Source organism: Hemicordylus capensis, chromosome 11 (assembly GCF_027244095.1).
Source record: "Hemicordylus capensis ecotype Gifberg chromosome 11, rHemCap1.1.pri, whole genome shotgun sequence".
Lineage (NCBI taxonomy): Eukaryota > Metazoa > Chordata > Lepidosauria > Squamata > Cordylidae > Hemicordylus > Hemicordylus capensis.
This window is the reverse complement of record NC_069667.1, coordinates 5,400,345-5,424,577: the sequence shown is the minus strand read 5'-3', so window position 1 is coordinate 5,424,577 and position 24,233 is coordinate 5,400,345. Positions and strand designations below refer to the sequence as shown.

Here is a 24,233-nt window from a genome sequence, read left to right as displayed (position 1 = left end):
CCAGTTGCCACCGGTACGTCTGGTGGCGACTCGGAACCGGGCTTTCTCTGTAGCTGCTCCTGGGCTGAGAAAGGCACTCCGGGCAGAAATTCATGGTTTGGGATCATCATCGGCCTTTGGGAGAGCCCTCGAAACTTATTTGTTTGGTCTGGCCTTCCAGGGTCTTTACACTGCTTTTAAAATGTTTCTGTTTTTAATGGTTTTAGACTGTTTTTAAGCTGATTGTTTTTAATTGATGGTTGGTTAGTTTTTGTTTTGTTGGAACTTTTTGATGGAGCGGTATAAAAATGTAAATAAATAGTAAATAAAATGCAGCTACCATGAATGCAGACATGCTTAATATGTGCCCTGCCCCCAAGCAGATCACAGTCCACCAGATGCTTGGCCCCTTTGCCATTTCTCCAGTCCTGGGGAGGCAGAAAAAGCAGATTTACTGAGCTCCTGAAAGGCCACCATACAAATTCTGTGGGCTGCCTTAGTCTGATGGATCGCAAACTGTGCCTACAAGAATGGCAGCCTCTGTTTGTTACACCCATCCTTAATTAAATAGGCCAGCTGGCATGATTCTTCGCCAGGCAATTACAGTTGCCAAGAATGTTTAAAAAAAAAAAAAGATTAACCCAGATCTCCTGGCTTAAATGTGGATAAGATCATGCTTAGAGGCTTCTTGAAAAACCAGGCCATTTTAGCCACCTTGGGGCCCATTTTGGACATCCGGGCTGTTCAGCCAGACATCCCAAACGAGCCTGTGCAAAGTCCTTTTGCGGAGGAGAGCTGGTCTTGTGGTAGCAAGCATGAGTTGAAAGCAGAGTCTGCCTTGGTATGCATTTGGATGGGTGACTATATGTGAGCGCTGCAAGCTATTTTCCTTAGGGGATGGGGCCATATCTCAGTGGAAGAGCATCTGTATTCTTACATACAGAAGGCCCCAGGGTCACTCCCTAGCTTCTCCAGGTAGGACTGGGAAAGACCCCCATCTGAAACTCTAGAGATCATCTGCTTTACATACCGAAGGTTTTGGGTTCACTCCCTGGCATCTCCAAGATAGGGCTGGGAGAGAGTCCTGCCTGTAACCTCGGAGAAACTGCTGCCAGTCTGTGTAGACAATACTGAGCTAGATGGACCCATGATCTGAGTCCATATGTGGCAGCTTCACACGTTGCCACTTTCAGAATTCAGTTTGTGGACCCGACCATTCCAGAGCTTGGCAGAAACTCTTTCAAAAATACTTGTCCATAATCATATACTAATGGCTCTTTTTAAATCTTTACTTTCAGTTACCTTGTAGGCGATGAACTTTGGGTAGTTATGGAATACTTAGCCGGAGGCTCGTTGACTGATGTTGTTACAGAAACATGCATGGATGAAGGGCAGATAGCTGCTGTCTGTAGAGAGGTACGTGATTTTGTGCTGTAATGGTGTCCTGAAACCTGCGAACCCACGCATACATTTTGCTTCTCTTGCAGGCAAAGACCTGTGACATACCTTTAGTACCACACTTGTGTTCTTTTACTCGCTGTGTCAGATTAAATTGCCCCAAATAATTTTTTAATAGCTCAGTGTGCTTGAGGAGCATTTGTCATGGTTCTTTTTTGTATGACATAATAAACGAAGATGTAGCTTCTTCTGAGGAATAGTGGCATGTGATTGGACATTCTGGAGCAAGGACCCTCTTGCCTTTCCTAAATAATGCCCTTGGAGAATTGTGAAGCCCGAAGAGGAGAGCTGGTCTTGTGGTAGCAAGCATGACTTGTCTCATTAACTAAGCAGGGTCCATCCTGGTTGCATTTGAATGGGAGCTGACATGTGATCACTGTAAGATATTCCCCCCCAGGGGATGGAGCCTCTCTGGGAAGAGCAGAAGGTTCCAAGTTCCCTCCCTGGCAGCATCTCCAAGATAGGGCTGAGAGAGATTGCTGCCTGCAACCTTGGAGAAGCTGCTGCCAGTCTGTGAAGACAATACTGAGCTAGATAGACCCATGGTCTGACCCAGTATATGGCAGCTTCCTATGTTCCCTCCAGATAGGGCTGAGAGAGATAGGCATCTCCAGATAGGGCTGAGAGAGATTCCTGCCTGCAACCTTGGAGAAGCTGCTGCCAGTCTGTGAAGACAATACTGAGCTAGATAGACCAATGGTCTGACTCAGTATATGGCAGCTTCCTATGTTCTTTGGAGTTTCATTGTGAAAGTTTCCGTTTTAATAACAGCGGATGACCACAGCTTGTTCACTTCACTGTATAAGCACACATGACTCACAATTCAGCTAGAGATGAAAACATTCTGGTGGCTGTGCCTTCACTGCCTCTGCTCTTGATGCAGACTGTAACCCCTTATGTGAGCTGTGCTTCTTCTTCTTCTTTTTTTTAAAAAACACACCTTCCTTAATTTTCAATGTATTTTATTATGTAAACCAGGGTTTCTTAACCTTGGGCCCCTAGATGTTTTTGGAAACATCTTTGTAAACCCAGCGGTTTACAACACCCATCATCCTCAGCCACAAAGGCCATATCTGGGGATGATGGGAGTTGTAGTCCAACAACATCTGGGGGCCCAAGGTTAAGAAACTCTGATGTAAGACAAAGGTACAAAAATATAAGGAAAAGGAAAACCGAGTACATAAGGTGGCAGTTCACACAATTAGAAATAGGGTAGGACAAATGCCCCACTCTAGTTAGATGATGGGCATGACGGAGTCTGCCACTTAGCAGACAATCAGAGCCGGCACCTCCTACATTATTACATTATTTTCTGTTTGCGCATGATCAGAAAACAGGTGTGCTCCCAAACCTGGGTAGACAAGTGTCCTATTTCTGATCGTGTGAGCTGTCTTAGAATCCTGGGCTAGAATCAGTGGCGGACATCCTGGCTAAAATATCAACGAAAGTCCTATTGAATAGAAGTAATCCTTTAGAGTAGCTCCTGAATAGTAATATAGGCTAACTTACTGTGGATGTCAGTCACTAGAATCACTTATAATGGAGGTTCCCAACCTTCGGTGCTCCCGATGTTGCTGAACTACAACACCCAAAAGGTCCAATAGGACCAATTTTCCAATCTGCTAGGTACAGATATGACCACCTTAAGTGGCGCAGCGGGGAAATGCTTGACTAACAAGCAGAAGGTTGCCGGTTCGAATCCCCGCTGGTACTATATCAGGCAGCAGCAAAGTTGCTGAAAGGCATCATCTCATACCGTGTGGGAGGAGGCAATGGTAGACGTCTCCTGTATTCTGCCAAAGAAAACTACAGGGCTCTGTGGACACCAGGAGTCAAAATCAACTTGACGGCACATTTTACTTACTTACTAGGTACAGATATATCTTGCCTCTCCTTTGGTACTGAATATTGGGTTCAGTTACCCATGCACATACAAGATCTTGTTATCATCCAGTACCAATATTCCAAACCGCTAGGGAGGAGAGCTGGTCTTGCAGCAGCAAACATAATTTGTCCTCTTTGGTAAGCAGCGTCTGCCCTGGTTTGTTTTTGAATGAGAGACCATGTGAGCGCTATAAGTCATCCCTCTTAGGGGATGGGGCTACTCTGGGGAGAGCATCTGCATACAGAAGATTCCAGTTTCCCTCCCTGGTGGCATCTTCAAGACAGGGCTGAGAGAGGCTTCTGCCTGCAACCTTGGAGAAGCTGCTGCCAGTCGGGGTAGGCCAGGCTGAGGTAGATGGACCAATGGTCTGACTGGATAGAAGGCAGCTTCCTATGTTCCTAGGTACAAATATGTCTTGCCTCTCCTTTAATACTGGATACAACAATAACAACAATAAATATTTATATACTGCTTTTCAACAAAAGTTTCCAAAGTGGTATACATAGAAAAGTAATAAATAAAGGTGGATCCCTGTCCCCAAAGGGCTCACAATCTAAAAGAAACACAAGATAGACACCAGCAGCAACAGTCACTGGAGGTGGATAGGGCCAGTTACTCCAGTGGATAGGGCCAGTTACTCTCCCCCTGCTCAATAAAGAGAATCACCACGTTAAAAGGTGCCTCTTTGCCCAGTTAGCAGGGGCTAACTGGTACTGGATGATAATAGGATCTTGTATGCACATGCGTAACTGAACCTAATATTGGGAGACTGAATCTTTATCATTTTCAAGACACCGAGGAAGACCACTATAGGGTCGAAATGCATCTGGCTTCAGTTTAAGGACTGTCTTCTGCACAAGTGATATACCACTGTTTTTTTGGCTACTGCTAAGGCTTTCTTAGATGAAGACTACCATTTATTCTTATGTCTCTCTGTGAAAGATTTGATCGCATCTCTAATATAGACAATTGCGGGTTTTTAAAATAATGAATCGATCCTTGTTACAAGTATAGATTTTTTTAAAAAAATCAACTCTTATATGAGAGCAGCTATTTTCAGTTATATAGATGATTTGGACGGTTACATGCCTTTATCACAACTGGAGACATATTTGTGATTCCTTCTGTCATTAAAATTTGTAGAGGATTGACATTACCGTATCTATTGGGCCTTTTGGATCCTCATTGTATTTCGTTAATTGTTTAAGTCCTGGTGATACATACCCTGTTATTGTTGGTTTCGAACTAAAACTCCCGTCACCCCCAGTCACAATAAATTGTTTCTGGGGAGTGATGGAAGTTGTAGTTCAGCGACATATGGAGTGCTTCTGGTTGGGAAGAAAGGAAAAGGATTTCTGATAACTATATTCTGCCAAACATTCCAATAATTTTTGATGACAATTCAACTAGAAAGCGAATCATTCTGGCAAATCACCCACCTCCTCCATTCTCACTGCAGGCAGATTATGACTCTTGACGTGAACTGTGCTCTTTTCAAAATCCTGTTGTTTGTTTTATAAATAATCAGTGCCTGCAAGCTCTGGATTTCTTGCATTCAAACCAAGTGATCCATAGAGACATCAAGAGCGACAACATTCTTCTCGGGATGGACGGCTCTGTCAAACTCAGTAGGTATTCCCCTTTCATTTCCGTCACTGCATTTGTTGGGGTTTGAGCCACAATCCGTAAGGGAGTCTTTCCAGTGTTGTGTTAGAGCAGGGCTGCTCAGCTTTGGCTCTCCTGCAGATGTTGGCCTACAACTCCCATAATCCCTGGCTATGGGCCACTGTGGGTGGGGATTATGGGAGTTGTAGTCCAAAAACAGCTGTGGGGGGGGGGTAAAGTTGAGCAGGCCTGGGTTCGAGTGTCAAATTTGGAGTGGAGAGTCCCAGTTTTTTAATCTTTACTCGGTTGTGAAGCTCACACAGTGATCTGAGCCAGTCACTGTCTCTGGCCTATCTCAGAGGGTAGTTGTGAGGATAAACTTGAACAATTATGAACAATTAGGGAGGAGAGCTGGTCTTATGGTAGCAAGCATGACTTGTCCCCTTAGCTAAGCAGGGTCTGCTTTGGTTGCATTTGAATGGGAGACCACATGTGATCACTGGAAGATATTCCCCTCAGGGGATGGAGCTGTTCTGGGAAGAGCATCTAGGTTCCAAGTTCCCTCCCTGGCAGCATCTCCAAGATAGGGCTAAGAGAGATTCCTGCCTGCAACCTTGGAGAAGCAGCCACCAGTCTGTGAAGACAATACTGAGCTAGATAGACCAAGGGTCTGACTCAGTATATGGCAGCTTCCTATGTTCCTATGATTGCACCCTAAGTTCTATTTCCTTTTGCTGTATAAGCTATGATGAGAAATTTCTTTTGTTGAAAAGGTGTGTGTGTGTGTGTGTGTGTGTGTGTGTGTGTGTGTGTGTGTGTGTGTTTGAACCGACTAAGGTCCTTATGTTGAGGAGGAGAGCTGGGCTTGCGATAATGAACAGCCCACTTGCTAAGCAGGGTTTGCCCTGGTTTGCATTTGGCTGGGTGACTACATGGGAGCACTGTCTGCTGTAAGATGTTCCCCTTAGGGGATGGGGCCATAGCTCAGTGGAAGAGCATCTGCTTTGCATGCAGAAGGTCCCAGGTTCAATCCCTGGCAGCATCTCCAGGTAGGGTAGGGGGAGACTCCTGCCTGAAACCTTGGAGAGCCGCTGCCAGTCAGTGTAGTCAGTGCTGAGCTGGTCCAATATCAGTCCAGTATCAGATGGACCAGTGGTGTGAGACAGTCTAAGGCAGCTTCCTACATATCCCACTCAAAAGAGGATGGGGCTGTAGTTCATTGGAAAGGGACTGCTTTGCAGGTAGAAGAACCTGGGTTCAGTCCTTGGCAGCATCTCCAGGTAGTGCTGGGAAGGACTCCTGCCTGTAAACTCCGAGGGCTGCTGCCAGACAGTGTGGACCATCCTGACCTAAGTTGGACCAATGCTTTTACTCCGTATTGGGCAGTTCTCGGTTTTCCTTTGTTCCTCTCCCGATTTCTCCAGCGGTCTCCTTTGCTTTTCCTTCTCCGCAGCTGACTTTGGCTTCTGTGCTCAGATCACTCCTGAGCAGAGTAAACGGAGCACAATGGTGGGGACCCCCTACTGGATGGCGCCCGAAGTGGTCACGCGGAAAGCGTACGGCCCCAAAGTGGACATCTGGTCTTTAGGGATCATGGCAATAGAAATGGTGGAAGGAGAGCCTCCGTATCTTAATGAAAATCCTCTCAGGGTAAGGCCAAAGTCTGACACTCTCCCTTTGGGCCATCACCGTTTTAGTTCCATCCCAGAAGGACTCACAGAAACCCCACTGGTGGCCCACACAGAGGATACAGGCCAACGTGCAATCAGGCCCTATAAGATGGAGACGTGTGCTAGGGAGCTGTGGATTCCAGAGAGGAGAGCTGGTCTTGTGGTAGCAAGCATGCCTTGTCCCCTTAGCTAAGCAGGGTCCATCCTGGTTGCATATGAAAGGGAGACTAGAAGTGTGAGCACTGGAAGATATTCCCCTCAGGGGATGGAGCCACTCTGGGAAGAGCAGAAGAGTCCAAGTTCCCTACCTGGCAGCATCTCCAAGATAGGGCTGAGAGAGATTCCTGCCTGCAACCTTGGAGAAGCCGCTGCCAGTCTGGGTAGACAATACTGAGCTAGATAGACCAAGGGTCTGACTCAGTATATGGCAGCTTCCTACGTTCCTATGTTCTGCTGCTGTTCCAGCAGAGGAGAGAGCTAGTCTTGTGGAAGCACACATACTGTGTCTCCTTTGCGAAGCAGAGTCCTACTTGCTTTGCATTTCCATGGCTGACTACCTGTGAGTGCTGTCTGCTGTGGGGCCATTGCTCAGTGGCAAAGCATGAACAGAAACCCCCCAGTTCAATCCCCGGCAACATCTCCAGGTTGGGCTGGGAGAGACTCCTGCCTGAAACCTCCGAGACCCACTGCCAGTTGGCCAAATCATGACCTTGGACTTCATCTTCTGGTTCCAGTATGATACTGGGAATATTCACTTACACATCTCCCATCTCACCAGCAACATATTATCTTTGAAATGAACTATTGTATCCAATCTTTTCAGCTGGACAGAAAGACTAATGATTATTTTTGCATAAATTTTATCGAAATACATAGATATATTTTTTATTGATTCAGCATTATTATAGTTCATGCAATGGCACAGTCTTTTAATTATACGGTTCTATTACTTTTATATTACTATTATCGAAAGACCAGTATATGATATTTGGATGTCTGGCTTGGTATATGGCAGCTCCTGTTGTTGATAGGTTCTACTATCCCATGTCCTTTGCAGTCCACATCCTTTGAAGTCTGGATTTCAAATTGTCTGTAATGGATTTTTTTTTTAAATTTATTGTTAAATTTATATACTGCCCTTCATTAAAACAATCCCAGGGCGATTTTCTGCACTCAGCATCACAATACTAACTAAAAAGACTGCCCACCACCCCTACACTCACTCTCTCTCTCTCTCTCTCTCTCTCTCTCTCTCCCCTGTGGAAAACTGGGGGAATTGAAAAAACCAAAACATGATTATCAAATTTTGGATTGTTATCATTCTGTTGGTAGCAGTAATATGGACCTGAAGAGAAATGCTTAGAGCAGATGGAATCAGGGAAGACTTCTTCAAGAAACCAATTCAACTATCTGGTCTCTTCTCTCTTTTTAGGCCTTGTATTTGATAGCTACAAATGGGACACCAGAACTCCAGAATCCCGAGAGACTCTCTGCTGTTTTCCGAGACTTTCTGAATCGCTGTTTGGAGATGGATGTAGACAGGCGGGGGTCTGCTAAGGAGCTCTTGCAGGTAACCTGGGAAGGGCTGGAGAGAAGATGAAGGCAAATGTTCTCTTTGGAGAACGAATCCTCCAGCCTCCAAAGCAGGGGCATAGCAAGGTTCCCGGTAGCCAGGGGATAAAGTTAGGCAGGCCCCCCCCCGGTGTGTGTGCCGAAACCACACACCCTTCATCTGTGAGCCCCGCCCCCCATTAATTACCTCTGGGCAATTAATATATTTGTATCTGGGGGCACTGCTGCCTCCACTGCTACTTCGCATGCTTGCTTCCCCCCTTCTCCACGAGTTGCCCACGCCACACTGCCACCCATGCCACCATGGCACCCTCACTGCTACTTTCCATCTTCTCCGCCGGGGGAGGCTTCCTCCCACTTGACTACCGGCCAGCGCGCGGGCTTCCCTTCTTCCAAACAGTGCTTCTGCCCTGTTTGAGAATGGAGACCGTTGTGTGCTGTGACATCACGACATGTGACAGTCTCCCTGCTCAAACAGTGCAGGTGTGCGCTGGCTGGTAGTAGAGTGGGAGGAAGACTCCCCCCAGTGGTGAATATGGGAAGTAGCAGTGAGCGTGGCATGGCGGCGGTGTGGTGTGGCCAACTCGTGGAAAAGGGGGGAGTTGGGGGCCTCTCAAACCATGTGGGCCCAGGAACAGTTGTCCCACCTCGTTGAACGGAAGCTACGCCCGAGCTCCAAAGGTGATGCCATCATTTCCGTCCCCTATTTTAGGGGTTCCCAACCTGAGGTACTCCAGATGTTGCTGAACTACGGATGGGGATGCTGGGAGTTGTACTTCAGCGACAGCTGGAGTGCCACAGGTTGGGAACCCCTGCCTTGTTGAAATGATGCCTTGAAATGATGCCACAGGTTGGGAACCCCTGCCTTGTTATCAGCCAAGTGTGCGTAATCTGATGCTTCCTACATCAGGGCTGCATTCCCTTTGGAGGGGCAAGACTGACGTGAGGCTTTCCCGCATTATCTAGTGTGCGGCCACATCTGGATTCCTGTGTGCAGTTCTGTTCACTATACCTTAAGAAGGACATTGTAGAACTGAGAAAGGTACAGAAGAGGGCAATCAAGATGATCAGGGGCCTGGAGGACCTTCCTTATGAGGCTAGGCTACAACACCTGGGACTATTTAGTCTGGAAAACAGGCAACTATGGGGAGACACGATCGAGGTGTATACAATTGTGCATGGTGTGGAGAGAGTGGACAGAGAGAAATTTTTCTCCCTCTCTCACAGCACTAGAACCAGGGGTCATCCCATGAAATTTAAGGCCGGGAAATTAGGACCAACAAGAGGAAGTACTTTTTCACACAGCACGCAATTAATTGATGGAATTCTCTGCCACGGGATGTGGTGATGGCCATCAGCTTGGATAGCTTTAAAAGGGGCTCAGACAAATTTATGGAGGACAGATCTATCTATGGCTACTAGTCTGGTGGCTTTGGATCACCTCCAGCCTCAGGGGCAAGATATCTCTAAATACCAGTTGCAGGGGAGCAACAGCTGGAGAGAGGGCATGCTCTCTTCTCTTGCCTGTGGGATTCTTAGAGACATCTGATGGGCCATTGTGGGAAACAGGATGCTGGATTAGATAGGCCTTGGGCCTGATCCGAGAGGGCTGTTCTTATATTTGTATCTGTCCTCCTCCTACATGGCCCACCTACATTTCAGATATTACAAGAGTGCCATGGGATGTAGCCATGGAAAAGGGGTCAACATGCCACTCAAGTAACATATCAGTTGGACCGTATCAAGTGCTCTGAGGCAGATCTGCAAATGCAAATATGCTGTTTGGTTTCTATATGCTTATTTACGACATGCTTTGGGCGGAGCTGAATGTTGGGGAGCATGTTGAGGAGCAAGAGCATAAAACTGAACATGTTTAGTGTACTATCATATGCATTTGAACTGGAGCATCTGGTTGTATGTGAGTCTGTCCTAACAGAATGTTATGTTCACGCAAGGACATCCAGAGGTGGGCGGGGTGGGGGGAACCCACCCACTCTCACTTCCCACCATGCACAAGAGAAAGAGAATACTCTGGCCGAGACTGGAATCGCTTGAATGTGCAGGGTGAAGCCACTGGTCACATTGGGCAACATGAACGCTGTATCTCTGATGCTGGATCTGTGATAGTTCATTCACGTGCGCACAGATGTTGCAGTTCTCATTGGCAAATAATGCATGAGAATGCAGGTATTTTGTGGATAGGTACAGAGCAATGTAATCCACACATGGCCTCATGGAATGCACTGCCCCAAACAAAACAAAAGAAAAATCCAAGAGGATTTAACGTTAGCTAACTGTTAACTTAGGAAAGAGGCATCTTTTAAAAGTGGTGATTCTATCTTATATTTAGCAGGGGAAGAGCAATAACCCCTATTCAACTCCAGCATAGCATCCCACCAGTAGATTGCTGGTTTCTACCTTATGCTTCTTTTAGATTGTGAACCTTTCAAGACAAGGAGCCATCTTATTTATTATAGCAGATGAGGCCCATCATTGACTGGGCAAAGTCATTTTGAATAGCTTACACTTATAGCAAAGTTCAAGAAATTAAATATATATAATTAATGCATTGCAAAAGGGAAGAAGAAGAAGAGTTTGAAATGTGTAGGATTTCAACATCAAACATAATGGTTTCTGTTTTAATTGTAAACCGCCCTGAGCCATTTCGGAAGGGCAGTATAAAAATAGAATGAATGAATGAATGAATGAATAAATAAATAAATAAATCACTTAATTAAAATATATAGTAAATTTGAATGGTAGTAAATTTGAATCTGAGAAAGATCTGCTTCTCTTGGGCATGACGTTGTTTTTGAATTATTGATCTGATTGATCAATAATTTAATTTAATTTGATTTAATTTGATTTGATTTAACACTCTTATTGAGAGTTAAAAACTGTTGAGAACAATAACCATTACAATAGGTTTATTATATTCAGAATTTCTCCTAAAAATAACAAAAAAATCAAACTGTTCACCTGACATATTCTGCTGTAAACAGTGGTGCTTTCAGATACTTTAAGTGGCAGGGTTGTTTATGCAAAATTTGGTGTCTGTAGGTAATTGGGTAGTATGATTTTATTTTGCCCAAACAAATCCACAAACCAACTCTTCAAAGTATACGATAGGTTTATTATCCTATGTGAATCGTTTTGAGAATCTCTGTTGATATGCAGTATATAAACGTTGGCCGTCGTACTAGCAGAAATAACGATGTTCTCCTTTCTTGTAGCATCCGTTTTTAAAACTGGCCAAGCCTCTCTCCAGTCTGACTCCGTTGATCATTGCCGCCAAGGAGGCGATCAAGAACAGTAGTCGCTAACTCTTTGGAGAGCATGGGCCCACTCCTTCACAGCAGGACTGAACAAAAACTCTGTAGACCCTCAGACTCTGTGGCTGCGGGACAGGTGGGCGAACAACACTATCATGGTCACCAATGGGGGAAGGAGGCAGACGTCTTCTGCTCACCCACCCCCACGGAACAGAAACCTATCATGTGTCTCGTTCCCACTCTCAGATTCCTTAATTTATTTCTATGGCAAACAGGAGCCCAACAGATCGAGGTGGGACCACAGGCCTCGCTGTGCTCTTGGCCATTTCCAGGGCACCAGTGGTGGCCCACGAATGCTCTGCGCACTCAACCAAGACGGGAGTGTCCCCTCAATCTGATCAGCTCCCTTTTCTGCGTCTTTTCTGTTTGGCTTTGGAAGTTCGGCAACATCCTCTTGCATTCTGTCTGCTGGGAAGGAGCAAAACTAGTTGCTAACAACCGGTCTGTTTGCTTGTCACTAGCTGAGGAGGAAACATGGGGAAGAAGCTGACTTTATTTAACCAAAAAAGGAGGAAGAAGAAGAAGAAGAAGAAGAAGAAGAAGAAGAAGAAGAATCTGATCAATCACGAAATGCTCTTGGGGGGGGGGAGGTCTATGCCTCAAAATACTGATAGCATTATGTTTCCTGGGCAGCCTGATGATGGTGTCATGAGTTTTGGTGCTTTTGTGTTGGTGAGTGTTTTCTCCCCAAAGCTAAATGAAAATGGCAACCTATAAATAACATTGTACCAACTGGGCTTATATAGCATACCGCTGTGAGGACATGGGGACGGGACTGGTCCTGCCAGGCGCTTGTCTCTTGCTTCAGAGTGCTGAGTCTCCTCTTTCCATTGGACTGGAGATGAAGGTTACACTGCTTCTTCTCGGGTCTCCAGATTTTGGTGGGGTTGAATCCACTGCTCTGGGGTTTAAGAATTTTGCAACCCCACCCCAAATGCACATACTTGGAAGAATCTCCCAAATTCCCCACATGCGATGGCCGATGAGGGCCCACTGCCTTAATTTGTGAGAGCGACATATTTCTACTCTTGGTGAGATTGCAAAAGAAACAGCCTGGTTGTCTGAGGTCTGCTACAGAGGAGGAACTCCTTCTCACGGCATCACAATGACAGCATGGCTGAAATATGCCCTGCTGGATCCACTTCAGCTCATGTTAAAGGAGCTCCATTTCCTCAGGACCACACTGTTATAGGCGGCCAGTTTCAGCTCATGACCTTCTATAGGATAGCAAGTTAGGTAATGAGCCGTAATTGGCTATCACAGATCTCCATCATAAGAAGGCAAAAACAGCCCAGCTGGATCAGGTTCATCTAAACCAGCATCCTGATTCCCACAGTGACCGTCCAGATGCCTCTGGGGAGCCCACAGGCAAGAGGTGAGGGCACCCCCCCTCTTGCTGTTGCCCCCCTGCAACTGATATTTGGAGGCATCCTTTCTCTGAACATGGAGGTAGCCTCTAGCCATCGGGACAAGTAGTTACTGATAGGCCTGTCCTCCATGAATTTGTCTAGTCCCAAAGCTAGTGGCCATCACCACATCCCATGGCAGAGAATTTTCATAGATTAGTGGTGCGCTGGGTGAAAAGGTACTTCCTTTTGTCAGACCAAAATCTCCTGGTACTCATTTTCGTCAGCTGACCCCTGGTTCTAGTATTGTGAGAGAGGGAGGATTGTGGGTTCTTTCTCTCCACTCTCTTCGCACCATGCATACTTTTATAAAACTCTATCATGTCCCCCCTTAGTTGCCCTCCCCCGCCCCAACTAAAAGCTCCAGATGTCGGAGCTTTGCCTCATATGGAAGGTGCTCCAGGCCCTAGATCGTCTGGGTGACCTTTTGTCCTGAGCTCAACTCCCTGGGCCCAGCAGTACAAAGGCCAGCCTCCTTGTCATTGTGATGCTGCTGTCGCCTAGAGTGAATACAGCCGGGCTGCTTATCTCGCAATCCCACTCAATGGGGAGGGGATCCAAAGTCAGACGAGTTGCGCTCTGGGAATCTCATCAGATTGCTGTGTGTGGTCAAGACAGCTGAGGTTTCAGGATTGGGCTGCCTACGCGGCCTATTTGCCTGCTTTCTGTGTAGTAAGAGCTTGTGAAGAGCTTGTGGTGGTGGTGGAAAATACTGTCGGAGGAACAGATGAGCAAAGAATGGAGTAGAAAACTGAGCTCCGCATAACTTTGTCAGGGGTGGTGATGGTCGTCCCCACGTGACTCGTGTCCAGAATGCAAAAAGCTAGACTCCCTGTGTGCTGAGGTCTAGAAATGATTGTATAAAAGAAAAGAAAAATAGCGTTGATTAAACTCTTTGTGTTGACGTTTCTTCCAACGTGAGTTCTCTCTGACTCGGCAAAAATGGACTAGTATGGACCGTAGGCAGCTGCCTCATATTGAGTCAGACCCTTGAGCCGTCTAGCTCAGTATTGTCTGCACGGACTGGCAGTGTCTCGCCGATGTTTGAGGCAGGAGTCTCTCCCAGCCCTACCTGGAGGTGCCAGGGAGTGAACCTGGGACCTTCTGCATGCAACGCAGATGCTCTTCCACTGAGCTACAGCCCCATCTCCTAAGGGGAATCTCTTGCAGCACTCACATGTCATCCGCCGAGTTGCAAACCAAGGCAGACTCTGCTTAGCAAAGGGGACCATCCACGCTTGCTATCACAAGACCAGCTCTCCTCCCCAGGCCTTTTTGTAAGGACTGTCAGCATTGTCACTGGCCTTTCATACCAGCTCAATTTGTAGACTTTAGAGGGTGAGGATGCTTACCACAATGCCACAAAAAGATCCACCAGCCAACTTATGCACAACAAGCTATCCTTAAAGACACAGAATCAGGCTGCTCTGGTTTGTTTGTTTGTTGGTTTGTTTGTTTGTTTTCTGGCCAGATGGCAACCCTCATTTTTCTGTACTTTAGTAACCAGGTTGAAAAGATGGATAAATGTGTATGTCCTGGCTGTTGCTTGTGCGGAGCCCGAGAGGGTGAGGGGAGAAGAGAATAGCTTACAGAGCAAGATATTATGTGATTTCTTTACGGGGTAGGAAGTGTGGTCATCTTTTGTTGTTGCTAAACTTGCCGTGTGGTGCACCGGCCAGCTTTTATCATTCTGTTGGCTCTATGTCTGTCTCTGGGGTGGGTAAGCTTGGCTCTCCAGTAGCTGCTGGACTACAACTCCCATCATACACAGACACAATTTGTCGGAGTTTGAGTTCAGCAGAAGCTGGCCAGCCAGTGTTGTCTACCCCGGTCTATCTGTTTGAATTCAGTGCCGATCTCTGTGGTGTTCCTTTCCTGGCCACTGATCCTGGCAACATCAGTGTCCTCCTTGGCTTTACCGAGGCCGCTAAGAAGAGCTGCTGAGATTGAAAACAGAGTTTAAAAGTGCTTCGCTTTGACTGGATTGAATTCAGCAAGTTTATCTGTAACACGATTGCCTTAAATTTCACTCGAGATTTACATGTTGTGTCTATCAAAGCAAAGGACAAACGCGTGCACATGGTTTGAAAATGTGGACTGTTCAAAAGGTTAGATCCTGCAAATTCCTGAATTTCAACCTTGGATGAAACCATTTTGGGTTCCATATGTGTAACCAGCTCCCCGGATTCTGCCAGTGAGTTTCCTGAGGGCTAGACTCCTGCTTTCCCTCGAGATGCTTCATTGGTCCTGGCTGGATACTACAGCAGCCACTTGCAAATCTCTCCCAGCCCTACCTGGAGATGCTGCCAGGGATTGAACCTGGGACCTTCTTCTGCATGCAAAGCAGATGCTCTGCCTCTGAGCTATGGCCCCATCCCCAAACAAGGTGGTAGGAGCAGAGGAAACTCCTTATACAGAGTCAAACTATTGGCCCATCTATCTCAGAATGGCAACGGCTTTTCCAGGTTTTCAGGCAAGAGTCTCACTTTTCCCTACCTGGAGATGCCGCCAGGGGTTGAACCTTTTAGATCCATGGCTGCTCAGAAATTAAACACTCAGAACAACAGACTTCCTAGACTGGGTAGTCTGATATCCTAGATTAGTGGAGGAGCATTTTGCTATGTCAGTCTCTGGTTGGCGAGCCACATGAAGGAACCAGCATTAAATTAAATAAGTAGCGTTTGGGTTTTGTTTTTGATTTTTTTTTTAGCCAGAAGAAGCCAGCACAATCACACACTTTAGAGTTTATCCTAAATGCATGGAGGCATATGAAAATTCTAGAAAATTCTTTTCAAGGGCAAATTTGCCCCGTGATCATCTCAACCGTCATTTGATAACATGGAACCTGCAACACACAGGTAATAATATCAATCAGATTTTTTAAAATCATTAATCAGAATTCTATTAGTCCACTGACAATATACATAAGTAGTAATGTCTGGCCTACATTATAGGAAGCTGCCACCTGCTGAGTCAGACCCTTGTTCCATCTAGCTCAGTACTGTCTGCACTGGCTGGCAGCAGCTCTCCAAGGTTTCGGGCAGGAGTCTTTCCCAGCCCGACCTGGAGATGCTGCCCAGAAGTGAACCTAGATATTGTATCTATATATTAATTTTATTTTTATTTGTCAAATTTGTACACCGCCCCAAACTTTTATCTCTGGGCAGTTAACAATAACATAAAACAAGCTATACAAAAATCTTAAAACAATTTAGGCAATCTCAAGGTCAAACACAGAATGAAACTCTGTGTGTATGAAAAAGCTGAAAAGGCTTGGGTGAAGAGGTGGGTTTTCAAGTGCTTTTTAAAATGGTATATGCTGAGCAGATATTCCACAACTGAACTATGGCCCCATATGAACGGGAGAGGAGGTTGTCAAACTGTTTCTGGACCATAGCGGTCAGGTTGCAAGTGGGATATGCTATGACTGGATGTTTGGAAACCCTAGACGTGGTTTTAAAAGAAGTGGAACAAATAAAAGCCCCCCACCTCTTAAAATATATGCATTAAAGCTCCCTGCACATTTCAAACAAGGTGAGGGGGGAGAGAATGTTCAAGCATACCCTTCTCCCTGGCCTGCTAAGTTTCTATATGTAGTGTTTGTTCATAGGAGGGATGCTGAACCGTGAGATCAATCTGTCCCGTGACTGTCTCTTGTATGAAACAAGCATGGTTCAGTCTAAGACAACCGGTAATATCTCATTTGTAAACTACACCTACAAGCCATCATGGGATAAGCCATCACTGCTCATTACCTTGTATTACCTCAAACCATTACTCAGCAATGGAAGCCCAGGTGGCAAGGTTGCCTCCAAGGCAAGGTTGCCTTACATTACATTACATTTAAGGTCGATCTCCCCACCAGGTTTAGGTCAAGGTCAATCTCTGTTATGTCAAGGTCGATCTCCCTGTCCGGTCATGGTCACTCGATTCCTATGTCAGGTCAAGGTCTATCTCCTTGTCAGGTCAAGGTTGATCCCTATGTCAGGTCAAGGGCCAGTCTGCCTGTCTCCCTGACAGGTCAATTTCACTGTCTCTTGTGAGAACACAGTGCAGAAAAGACAGCACCTGACCGTTCCTTCAGAGGGTCCTGGGACAGGAAAAGGGGAGGAGTATAATCAGGAGACTTTGAAAAGCACAGTACTGAAGGTTTATTTAAGGGAAGGTGGGGGCGGGCGTGACTTACCAAGTGTCTGTAGCAGCCAAGACCGAAGGAATTTTGCAGTGCTCGCGTGCGTTGTGCTGTTGGGCTATAGTTCTGTCTCCTCATCCTGTTTGCATCTCTCAGTTTTTGTAAATACGTGCATGTTTGTTTTCCATAGCTGGCTGGATCTCATTGTATACAGATGAGCTCAAGAATTTTTTATTTTTTATTTTGTCAACAAAACCAGGTTTCTCTGCGATTAGTGGTCGAGCCTCATGCTTAACTGTCCTCTTGTTTTCTTCCCCCAAACCCACACATTCAACAGTCCCAAAGAGCTATCTCTTTATTTATTTGTGTTGGAGTAGGAGCCTGTGGGCCATGGGGCAGGCCCACAAATTCTGGCCATCAGTAGCATCTTAAAGAACATAGTGATTTTTGGCAACATCTGCCTCCCTAGAGATGGAAGGTGAGAAACAGGCTTGTTGCACTTACAGCTTCCTCTGTGTTCCCTTGTTCATCCCTACCCTCAAACAATTATGGTAATATTGCAGTCATATTTTCACAGAGCAAAGGGTCAGCATCAGGATAAGAACATAAAAACATAAGAACAGCCCTGCTGGATCAGGCCCAAGGAGGCCCATCTAGTCCAGCATCCTGTTTCACACAGTGGCCCACCAGATGCCGCTGGAAGCCACAGGCAGGAGTTGAGGGCATGTCCTCCCTCCTGCTGTTACTCCCCTGCAACTGGTACTCAGAGGCATCCTGCCTTTGAGGCTGGAGGTGGCCTGTAGCCCTCCAACTAGTAGCCATTGATAGACCTCTCCTCCATGAAGTTATACAAACCCTTCTTACACAGTGAACAAATTTACACAGGATCACAGTGAACAAATTTTTATACACTCTCCATGGAGTAATCGTCAGAAAACATTCCTGCCAATTTTCATTTCCATTCTTCAGATGACGTCAATTACATTGTATAGTCATTTTTGTGTTTTTTTAAACTTTTCGGTGCTTTTTAAACACCATTGCAGATTTGGCCACTGTAGGCACCATGGTCAGGACAACAAAAGCAGGACAAGCTGAAGGTCTTGCAATGCCATGACCTCTTTTCCATCTGTAGAGGGTGCAGACCTTCTCAAAAATCACTATGAGCATTTGTCCCTGCAGATGGTACCCGCCACTCTAGCTGACTCACGTACTACTACAGAGATTGCAAAAATCTGGAAAAGAGAGATGTTTCCAACAGTCCTTAAAATCTCCTCCATCTTTCATGTCTTCACTTCCTTAAGGAACCAGCTAGCCAGCTCTTTCCAAAGGGAGTTTGTACAACGTGCAAAGCTTCTGCTGTTACCATCCTTTCAAAGCTCTGCTGATTTGTTTCTATTGTGGTTCATTTTCCTGTTCTCTGTAGCTGCTAACTATAAGCCATCTCACAGGCTTTAATACAGTGGTTATGACTTTCTCATTTAATTTACATCAAACGATCAGTTTTAAAGACTGTATGATCAAACTGTAGGATGGATCTTCCACCAGGTGCATAATGACCCTCTGCTAGAACTTGTAGCCTGCAAGGGTTCATTGCTGAACTGATGCATCTCCCAAGCAAAGTTTTATAGGATGCTGGAAGGGGCGTCCTCCCAGTTTCTCTAACAGAGAATTCTCAACACTAAACTGTAGCACCCAGGAGTCGTTGGGGGAAGCCATGCCAGTTAAACCGGTATTAAACTGATCACAACATGTGCCTGGGCCTTATTGGAAATCAAGCATACAATAATTTTATGCACAGGGGTCTGAGTGATGGAGAAAACCTGGCAGCTGAACTCGGAACCATGAAAAGTAAGGGACAGTCTTGTGGAATTTCACCAGTGCATATTAGCATTAGGGAATGGTATTCTTGTCTGTAAGAGAAACCAGAAGGGGAAAACTGCCACCTTTTCTGTTGCAAATCCCATTGATGGGAGTTGGAGCAGGTTATCGTTCTTTCAAGGGAGTGGGGGTGGGAGAGAATATCAGGGACTTGGGCAGGAAAAATACTTCAGAAGTCACCAGGGGATTCTAGGTTCCATGGCTGTGTTTGTTTCTGAGTGAAAGAAAAGGAAGAAAAGTGAGCGGACGGAGGTTATGTGCATACATGCCATAGGCTTGCTTCACCTATGCCAATAGTGGCTTGTCCTAGCGAAAGTGTTTGTGTGTGTGTGCGCATGCACATGAGGCTCAGCTATCTCTGTTTCCTGGCAGGTCTGGTTGCTCTTCTCTTGCCCCTCCCCTCCCCCTGTGAAAATGAGAGCTGCACTGCCTGCACAGAGCTGAAACCGCATGGCTCTACCTGATGAATGGTTGGCCTGTAGGCAACCCAGCTCTCATTCATGCCAGGGTGGGAAGGGAGGGAGATGAGCAACGGAAATGGCCAGCAACCAGAGGAAGCTGTGCCTCATTTGCCTCCCCCACGCTGCAACTCATTAGGATGAGCGGCTACTGATGTAGACCCAATGGATCATCTCCATGGACGTATGGAGATACACATGTGCTAACCCTTGTGGTTTGTCAGGCATCAGGAGACTGGGCAGCAGCCTGTGTGTTGGCAGGGACATGCTGTACATGTTTTCCTTATAGGCAGGGACTATTTCGGGGATAGGAACCCCAAATGTTTAGCCTCCGTCAGGATTTGTGTGGCACGGCTCCAATTCCAGGAGGCACACGTGGGGGACTTGCTTCCTTAACTGTTGTGAGGTCCTCCTAAACTGTTGCTTTTGCAGGCCGTGGAGACGTAGGACACTACCCTGAGCACACGTCTTGTGGAAAGGTAGCACATTGTGAAGAATCAATTGAGGGACTGACCACTGGGCGAAAGGTGTGCGGGCAGTTTTACCGCTGGGGCTTTTGGGATTCCTAAAGGGCCCTCTGTCATTCTCTCCAGAATCTGAGCACTAAATCATTGTCACTTGTGGTCTGCCTCTTAAGCCAAGCATGCTGCCAACGTAATGGCTCCAGTCCAACAGAGTGTGCATGGAGCATCCTGCGTTAAGTGTGCATAGCCCTTTAAAAATACTTGGAATTCCACCGATTGGTGTTTGGCAGAGAGGGAGGAGCAAGAGGCGGAGCTGCTGAATCCACCTGCAGCACAGGTTATTGGGGGGAATTTAGCCTTTTCTGTAACAGTCTTCCCAATGCAATGTGGATGCTGGATCAGGCTAGGAACTTGTGCACACAGCAGCCACTGATGTGCAATTCCCCACCCAGGTAGGGATTCATGCCAGCAGTCTTCTTCTATGCATGCACAATCCCTAGCTGGACCAGGAAAATCAATACTATTAAGGTTACAAAGAAAATCTGCAAGGGTTATTTATTGGTTTTTCCAGCATCTCTAAATTCTACTTTGTCAGAAGTGACCAATTTAGCAACACCTGTTGTGTACTGAATTTAACTTCAGGGTTTCCAGACAAAACCGAACACAGGACAACTTACATTTCCACTGTTGAACATTTGCTGTACATTCCCCCCACTTTTTTTTTTTTTGGACATGTTATCTCTTAAAAAGCAAACAACAATGTGTAGTGAAATTCTTCTGTAACTTTGGATTAAGAGGAACTTTTTTTAAAAAAAGAGGAGAACAATGTTATTTCCTTTGTAAATGTGCTGACGGCATGGATTCATCTTTCTGACCTCAGCATCCATTTTTAAAAAAATAAAAATAAAAATAAAGATTTTCTTTTTGCGTTTCAAATATTAAGTTATTTTCAATTGTGGTTGAAGCAATAGAAAATTGAAATATGGATTGTGCATGATTGTGTCTTGAGTGTAAAAAAAAATATTGCAGTTTGAAACTTGGACCTAAAGTATTGCAAATAAAAATTCTAAATACCAGTGAACTGTGTCCCATCAGTATTTGACTCTGATGTGCATTGGAGAGCGAGAAACTACTGGGACTAGTACAAGATATACAATACAACGAATATTTATATACCACTTTTCATCAAGAGTTCCCAAAGCGGTTTACATAGAGATAAATAAAATGGCTCCCTGTACCCAAAGGGTTCACAAAGAGAAACATAAGATAGATACCAGCAACAGACACTGGAGGGATGTTGTGCTGAGGATGGATAGGGCCTGTTGCTCTCCCCCCGCTAAACAAAGAGAAATCACCACTTCAAAAAGGTGCCTTTTTGCTCAGTTAGCAGGGGACATATGCTGAGCCCCTCGCTGATTAAAAGCCCAGACAATGGTCATGAAGGCTGAACCACCAGGGTTTCTTCTAAGCCATGGCTTCCCAACCTTTGGCACTCTAGATGTTGCTGAACTACACCTCCTATCACCCCCAGTTACAATGTATTGTGGCTGGGGATTATGGGAGTTGTAGTTCAGCACCATCTGGAGTGCCCCAGTTTGAGAAGCCCTGTTATAAGTTTTCCTCCCCAACTGTATAAGAAGCTGGTGCAACTGCAACCCACCCCGCATCTGTGAGCACCTCCCAAAGTTTTTCTAATGGAAAAATAAAAATAAAAGAGGGAAGGGAAAATGAGAATAAGCTTAATAGAAAGAGACAGAGAGGGAGGAGGGCAGCAAGGATAGGAAAATAACAGAAGGAAAAAGATGCTTTGCAAAGAATGGATGAGATTCTCTTCCTTCCCAAACCTTCTTGAGTCAAGAACTGGAGCTTTTTTCCTCCTTGGACTCTCCAACTCTGTTCCTTATTAAGCACTCCATACCACCTTAAGAGGCGCAGCGGGGAAATGCTTTACTAACAAGCAGAAATTTGCCCGTTTGAATTCCCACTGGTATGTTCCCCTGACGATGGGAAATACCTATATATTTCCTATAGCAGCGATATAGGAAGATGCTGGAAGGCACCATCTCCTACTGTGCGGGAGGAGGCAATGGTCAGCCCCTACAGGACTATGTGGGCGCCAGGAGTCGAAATCAACTTGATGGCACACTTTATTCCTACATGCACAAAAATCTAATTTCTACTGCACAAAATTTCCCCCATTGCATGGAATGAGTCCAGCTACCCATTAAAATAAACCCTGGGCTGAACATATGAAGCTTCCACTGAGTCAAACCAAAGGGCCCCAGTACCTTAGGGATCGTCCGCTCCAAGCTGAATCTACCCACCTGACTGGGTCGGCTGGGAGGGCTCTGCTGCTCCACCTGCTGAGGCCCGTTTGTCGAGCATGCAGAACATGGCCTTCTCAGTGGCTGCCCCCAGTCTGTGGAACTCACTCTCAGCTGAGACCTGCATGGCTCCCACTCTCCCAGCCTTTAGGAGGAACGTGAAGACTGCCATTTTTATCCAGGCTTTTGGCCAATGAGCCTTTGAGTCCATGCTCTTTTTACACTTTTGGCTGCATTTGTCTTGTGTTTTTATCTTGTTGTTAAGCGCCCTGGGGTCTTAGGATGAAGGGTGGCATATAAATAAATAAAAATAAAAATAAAACTCCTCCAATGCACCCCTGAGGAACCTCACTTACCAGAGGAAGACCGAGATTCAGACATGACAAACGTAGAAATAACTGGCTCAGCTAAACACAGAGCAAGATTGCCATTGTGTGGTCATATCAGGTCATTGCAGCTGTGAGGGTGGGGAAGTACAGAAAAGGATAAAGAAGTTCAGTATCATTGGAATCCTGGCGTTACATTTTCTACAACAGACTAATAAAACTGCTCTGCTCAAGCAGCCACTAACCCGGGACAACCACAGTCTGGAATAACCAGTGTTATGGCCAGTTAATTAACACACCTTGCTTGAGAAGACAATGTATAGCAGGCTATTACAGAGTACGTAATCTGTGAGCAGAGAAGAGTTGTAAGAATGTAAGATCAGCCCTGCTGGATCAGGCCCAAGGTCTATCTAGCCCAGCATCCTGTTTCACACAGTGGCCCACCAGATGCCTCTAGGACGCCCAGAGGCAAGAGCTGAGGAACATGCCCTCCTCTCTCCTGTTGTTGCTCCCCAGCAACTGGTATTTAGAGGCATCGTGCCTCTGAGGCTGGAGGTGGCCTATAGCCCTCAGACTAGTAGCCATCAGAAATGTGTTTGTAATAATAGGGAAGAGGTGAGGCTCAGGTACAGATTCTTGGTGTGAGAAAGGAAAGGTTCCATGTCCACAATGGAAGAGTGAAAATTTGGTTTTCGGCAGGTTCAAATGGAATGCTTGTGGAGTGGAGCCCCTTCAAGGATTTGACAAACACTTGTGAAAGCCCAATGAGTTTTCAGTACAAGCAGGAGGGGGTCAGGAGGCCCCTGTGGATTAAAAATCCACAGCCACCACTGCTAGCAACTTTAACTCAGGTTTGTAAAGTGTCAGCACAAAAATTGGACAGCAAGAGGTGGACGGGTCAAGAGGTCATCCGCAAGTCCATTCAGATTAGCACCCAACAAGCCAATCAGGACAAAAATAGAGTTAATCTACTGGCTTGAGCCTCTAAACAGGGCAGATCAGAAGCGATTTGACTTTTAAGGCACATTTAGATATACGGAGCCTACAGTATTAATGCAAATATTTAAATCCATGTCCTCATTTTATTGGATTTACATTTGTAATGAAGTCAGGGTGGGAACCTCAGGAGCTGGCAAATTTTAAGGAGCAGTAAAGAAATAAATCCTGAATTGGGATAATGGACATTTTCAGCTCCCTGGGTGCCAAATACTTTAAATAAGCCCTGCAAGGTCTGCCAAGCCAACAAAACAACCCACAACCAGCCCAATTGTAAATGGAACCAGTGTGCTGATAACTCACCCCTTTATGGTGAGTTCAGACGTAACAGGAAGCCAGAGTCCCTTCGCCTCCGGTTTCCTCACCTGCATGACCAAATTGGGGGAAATGGAGTTTGCAGGGGGAAACGACCCATGGTCTTCCCTCCCCAAACTCCAATCTGAACCTTTGGTTTGGAGTGGAGTTTGGGCATCACAAACTCCATTTCTGCAGTGCCAGCATACGTCTGAACGCTGGCACCGCAGTTTCGGCTGCACGAAGCCGGAGTTGAAGGAGGAAGTTCCTCCCTCCTCCCAGCCCGGTTGGTTGTGTGGGCTGTCCTGTCAAGAAGGAAGCCTGCACAGCCAGCTCCTCCACCTCTCTGCAGAGAGGCAATTCTACTCCCAGCATCTAAACGTGAACGGGAGAGTGGAGCGAGGGGTGTGCCGAACCATGGGTTCATTGGACCTATGGTTCCGTGTTATATCTG

At 46.0% G+C, this 24,233-nt stretch overlaps 1 protein-coding gene across 4 annotated transcripts in view; it reads left to right on the top strand.

Moving 5' to 3' along the window:
- The window catches only part of PAK3 (p21 (RAC1) activated kinase 3), a 148,709-nt gene extending 127,794 nt beyond the window's left edge, over nt 1–20,915 (top strand). For all 4 annotated transcript variants that reach the window (XM_053273963.1, XM_053273962.1, XM_053273965.1 and 1 more), the window contains 5 exons: nt 1,278–1,395; nt 4,851–4,950; nt 6,381–6,577; nt 8,030–8,167; nt 11,403–20,915. In XM_053273963.1, the coding sequence (XP_053129938.1) occupies nt 1,278–1,395; nt 4,851–4,950; nt 6,381–6,577; nt 8,030–8,167; nt 11,403–11,492 (643 nt within the window). In that variant the 3' untranslated portion in view covers nt 11,493–20,915. The remainder of the gene's footprint in view (nt 1–1,277; nt 1,396–4,850; nt 4,951–6,380; nt 6,578–8,029; nt 8,168–11,402) is intronic.
- Nucleotides 20,916–24,233: the final 3,318 nt, after the last annotated feature.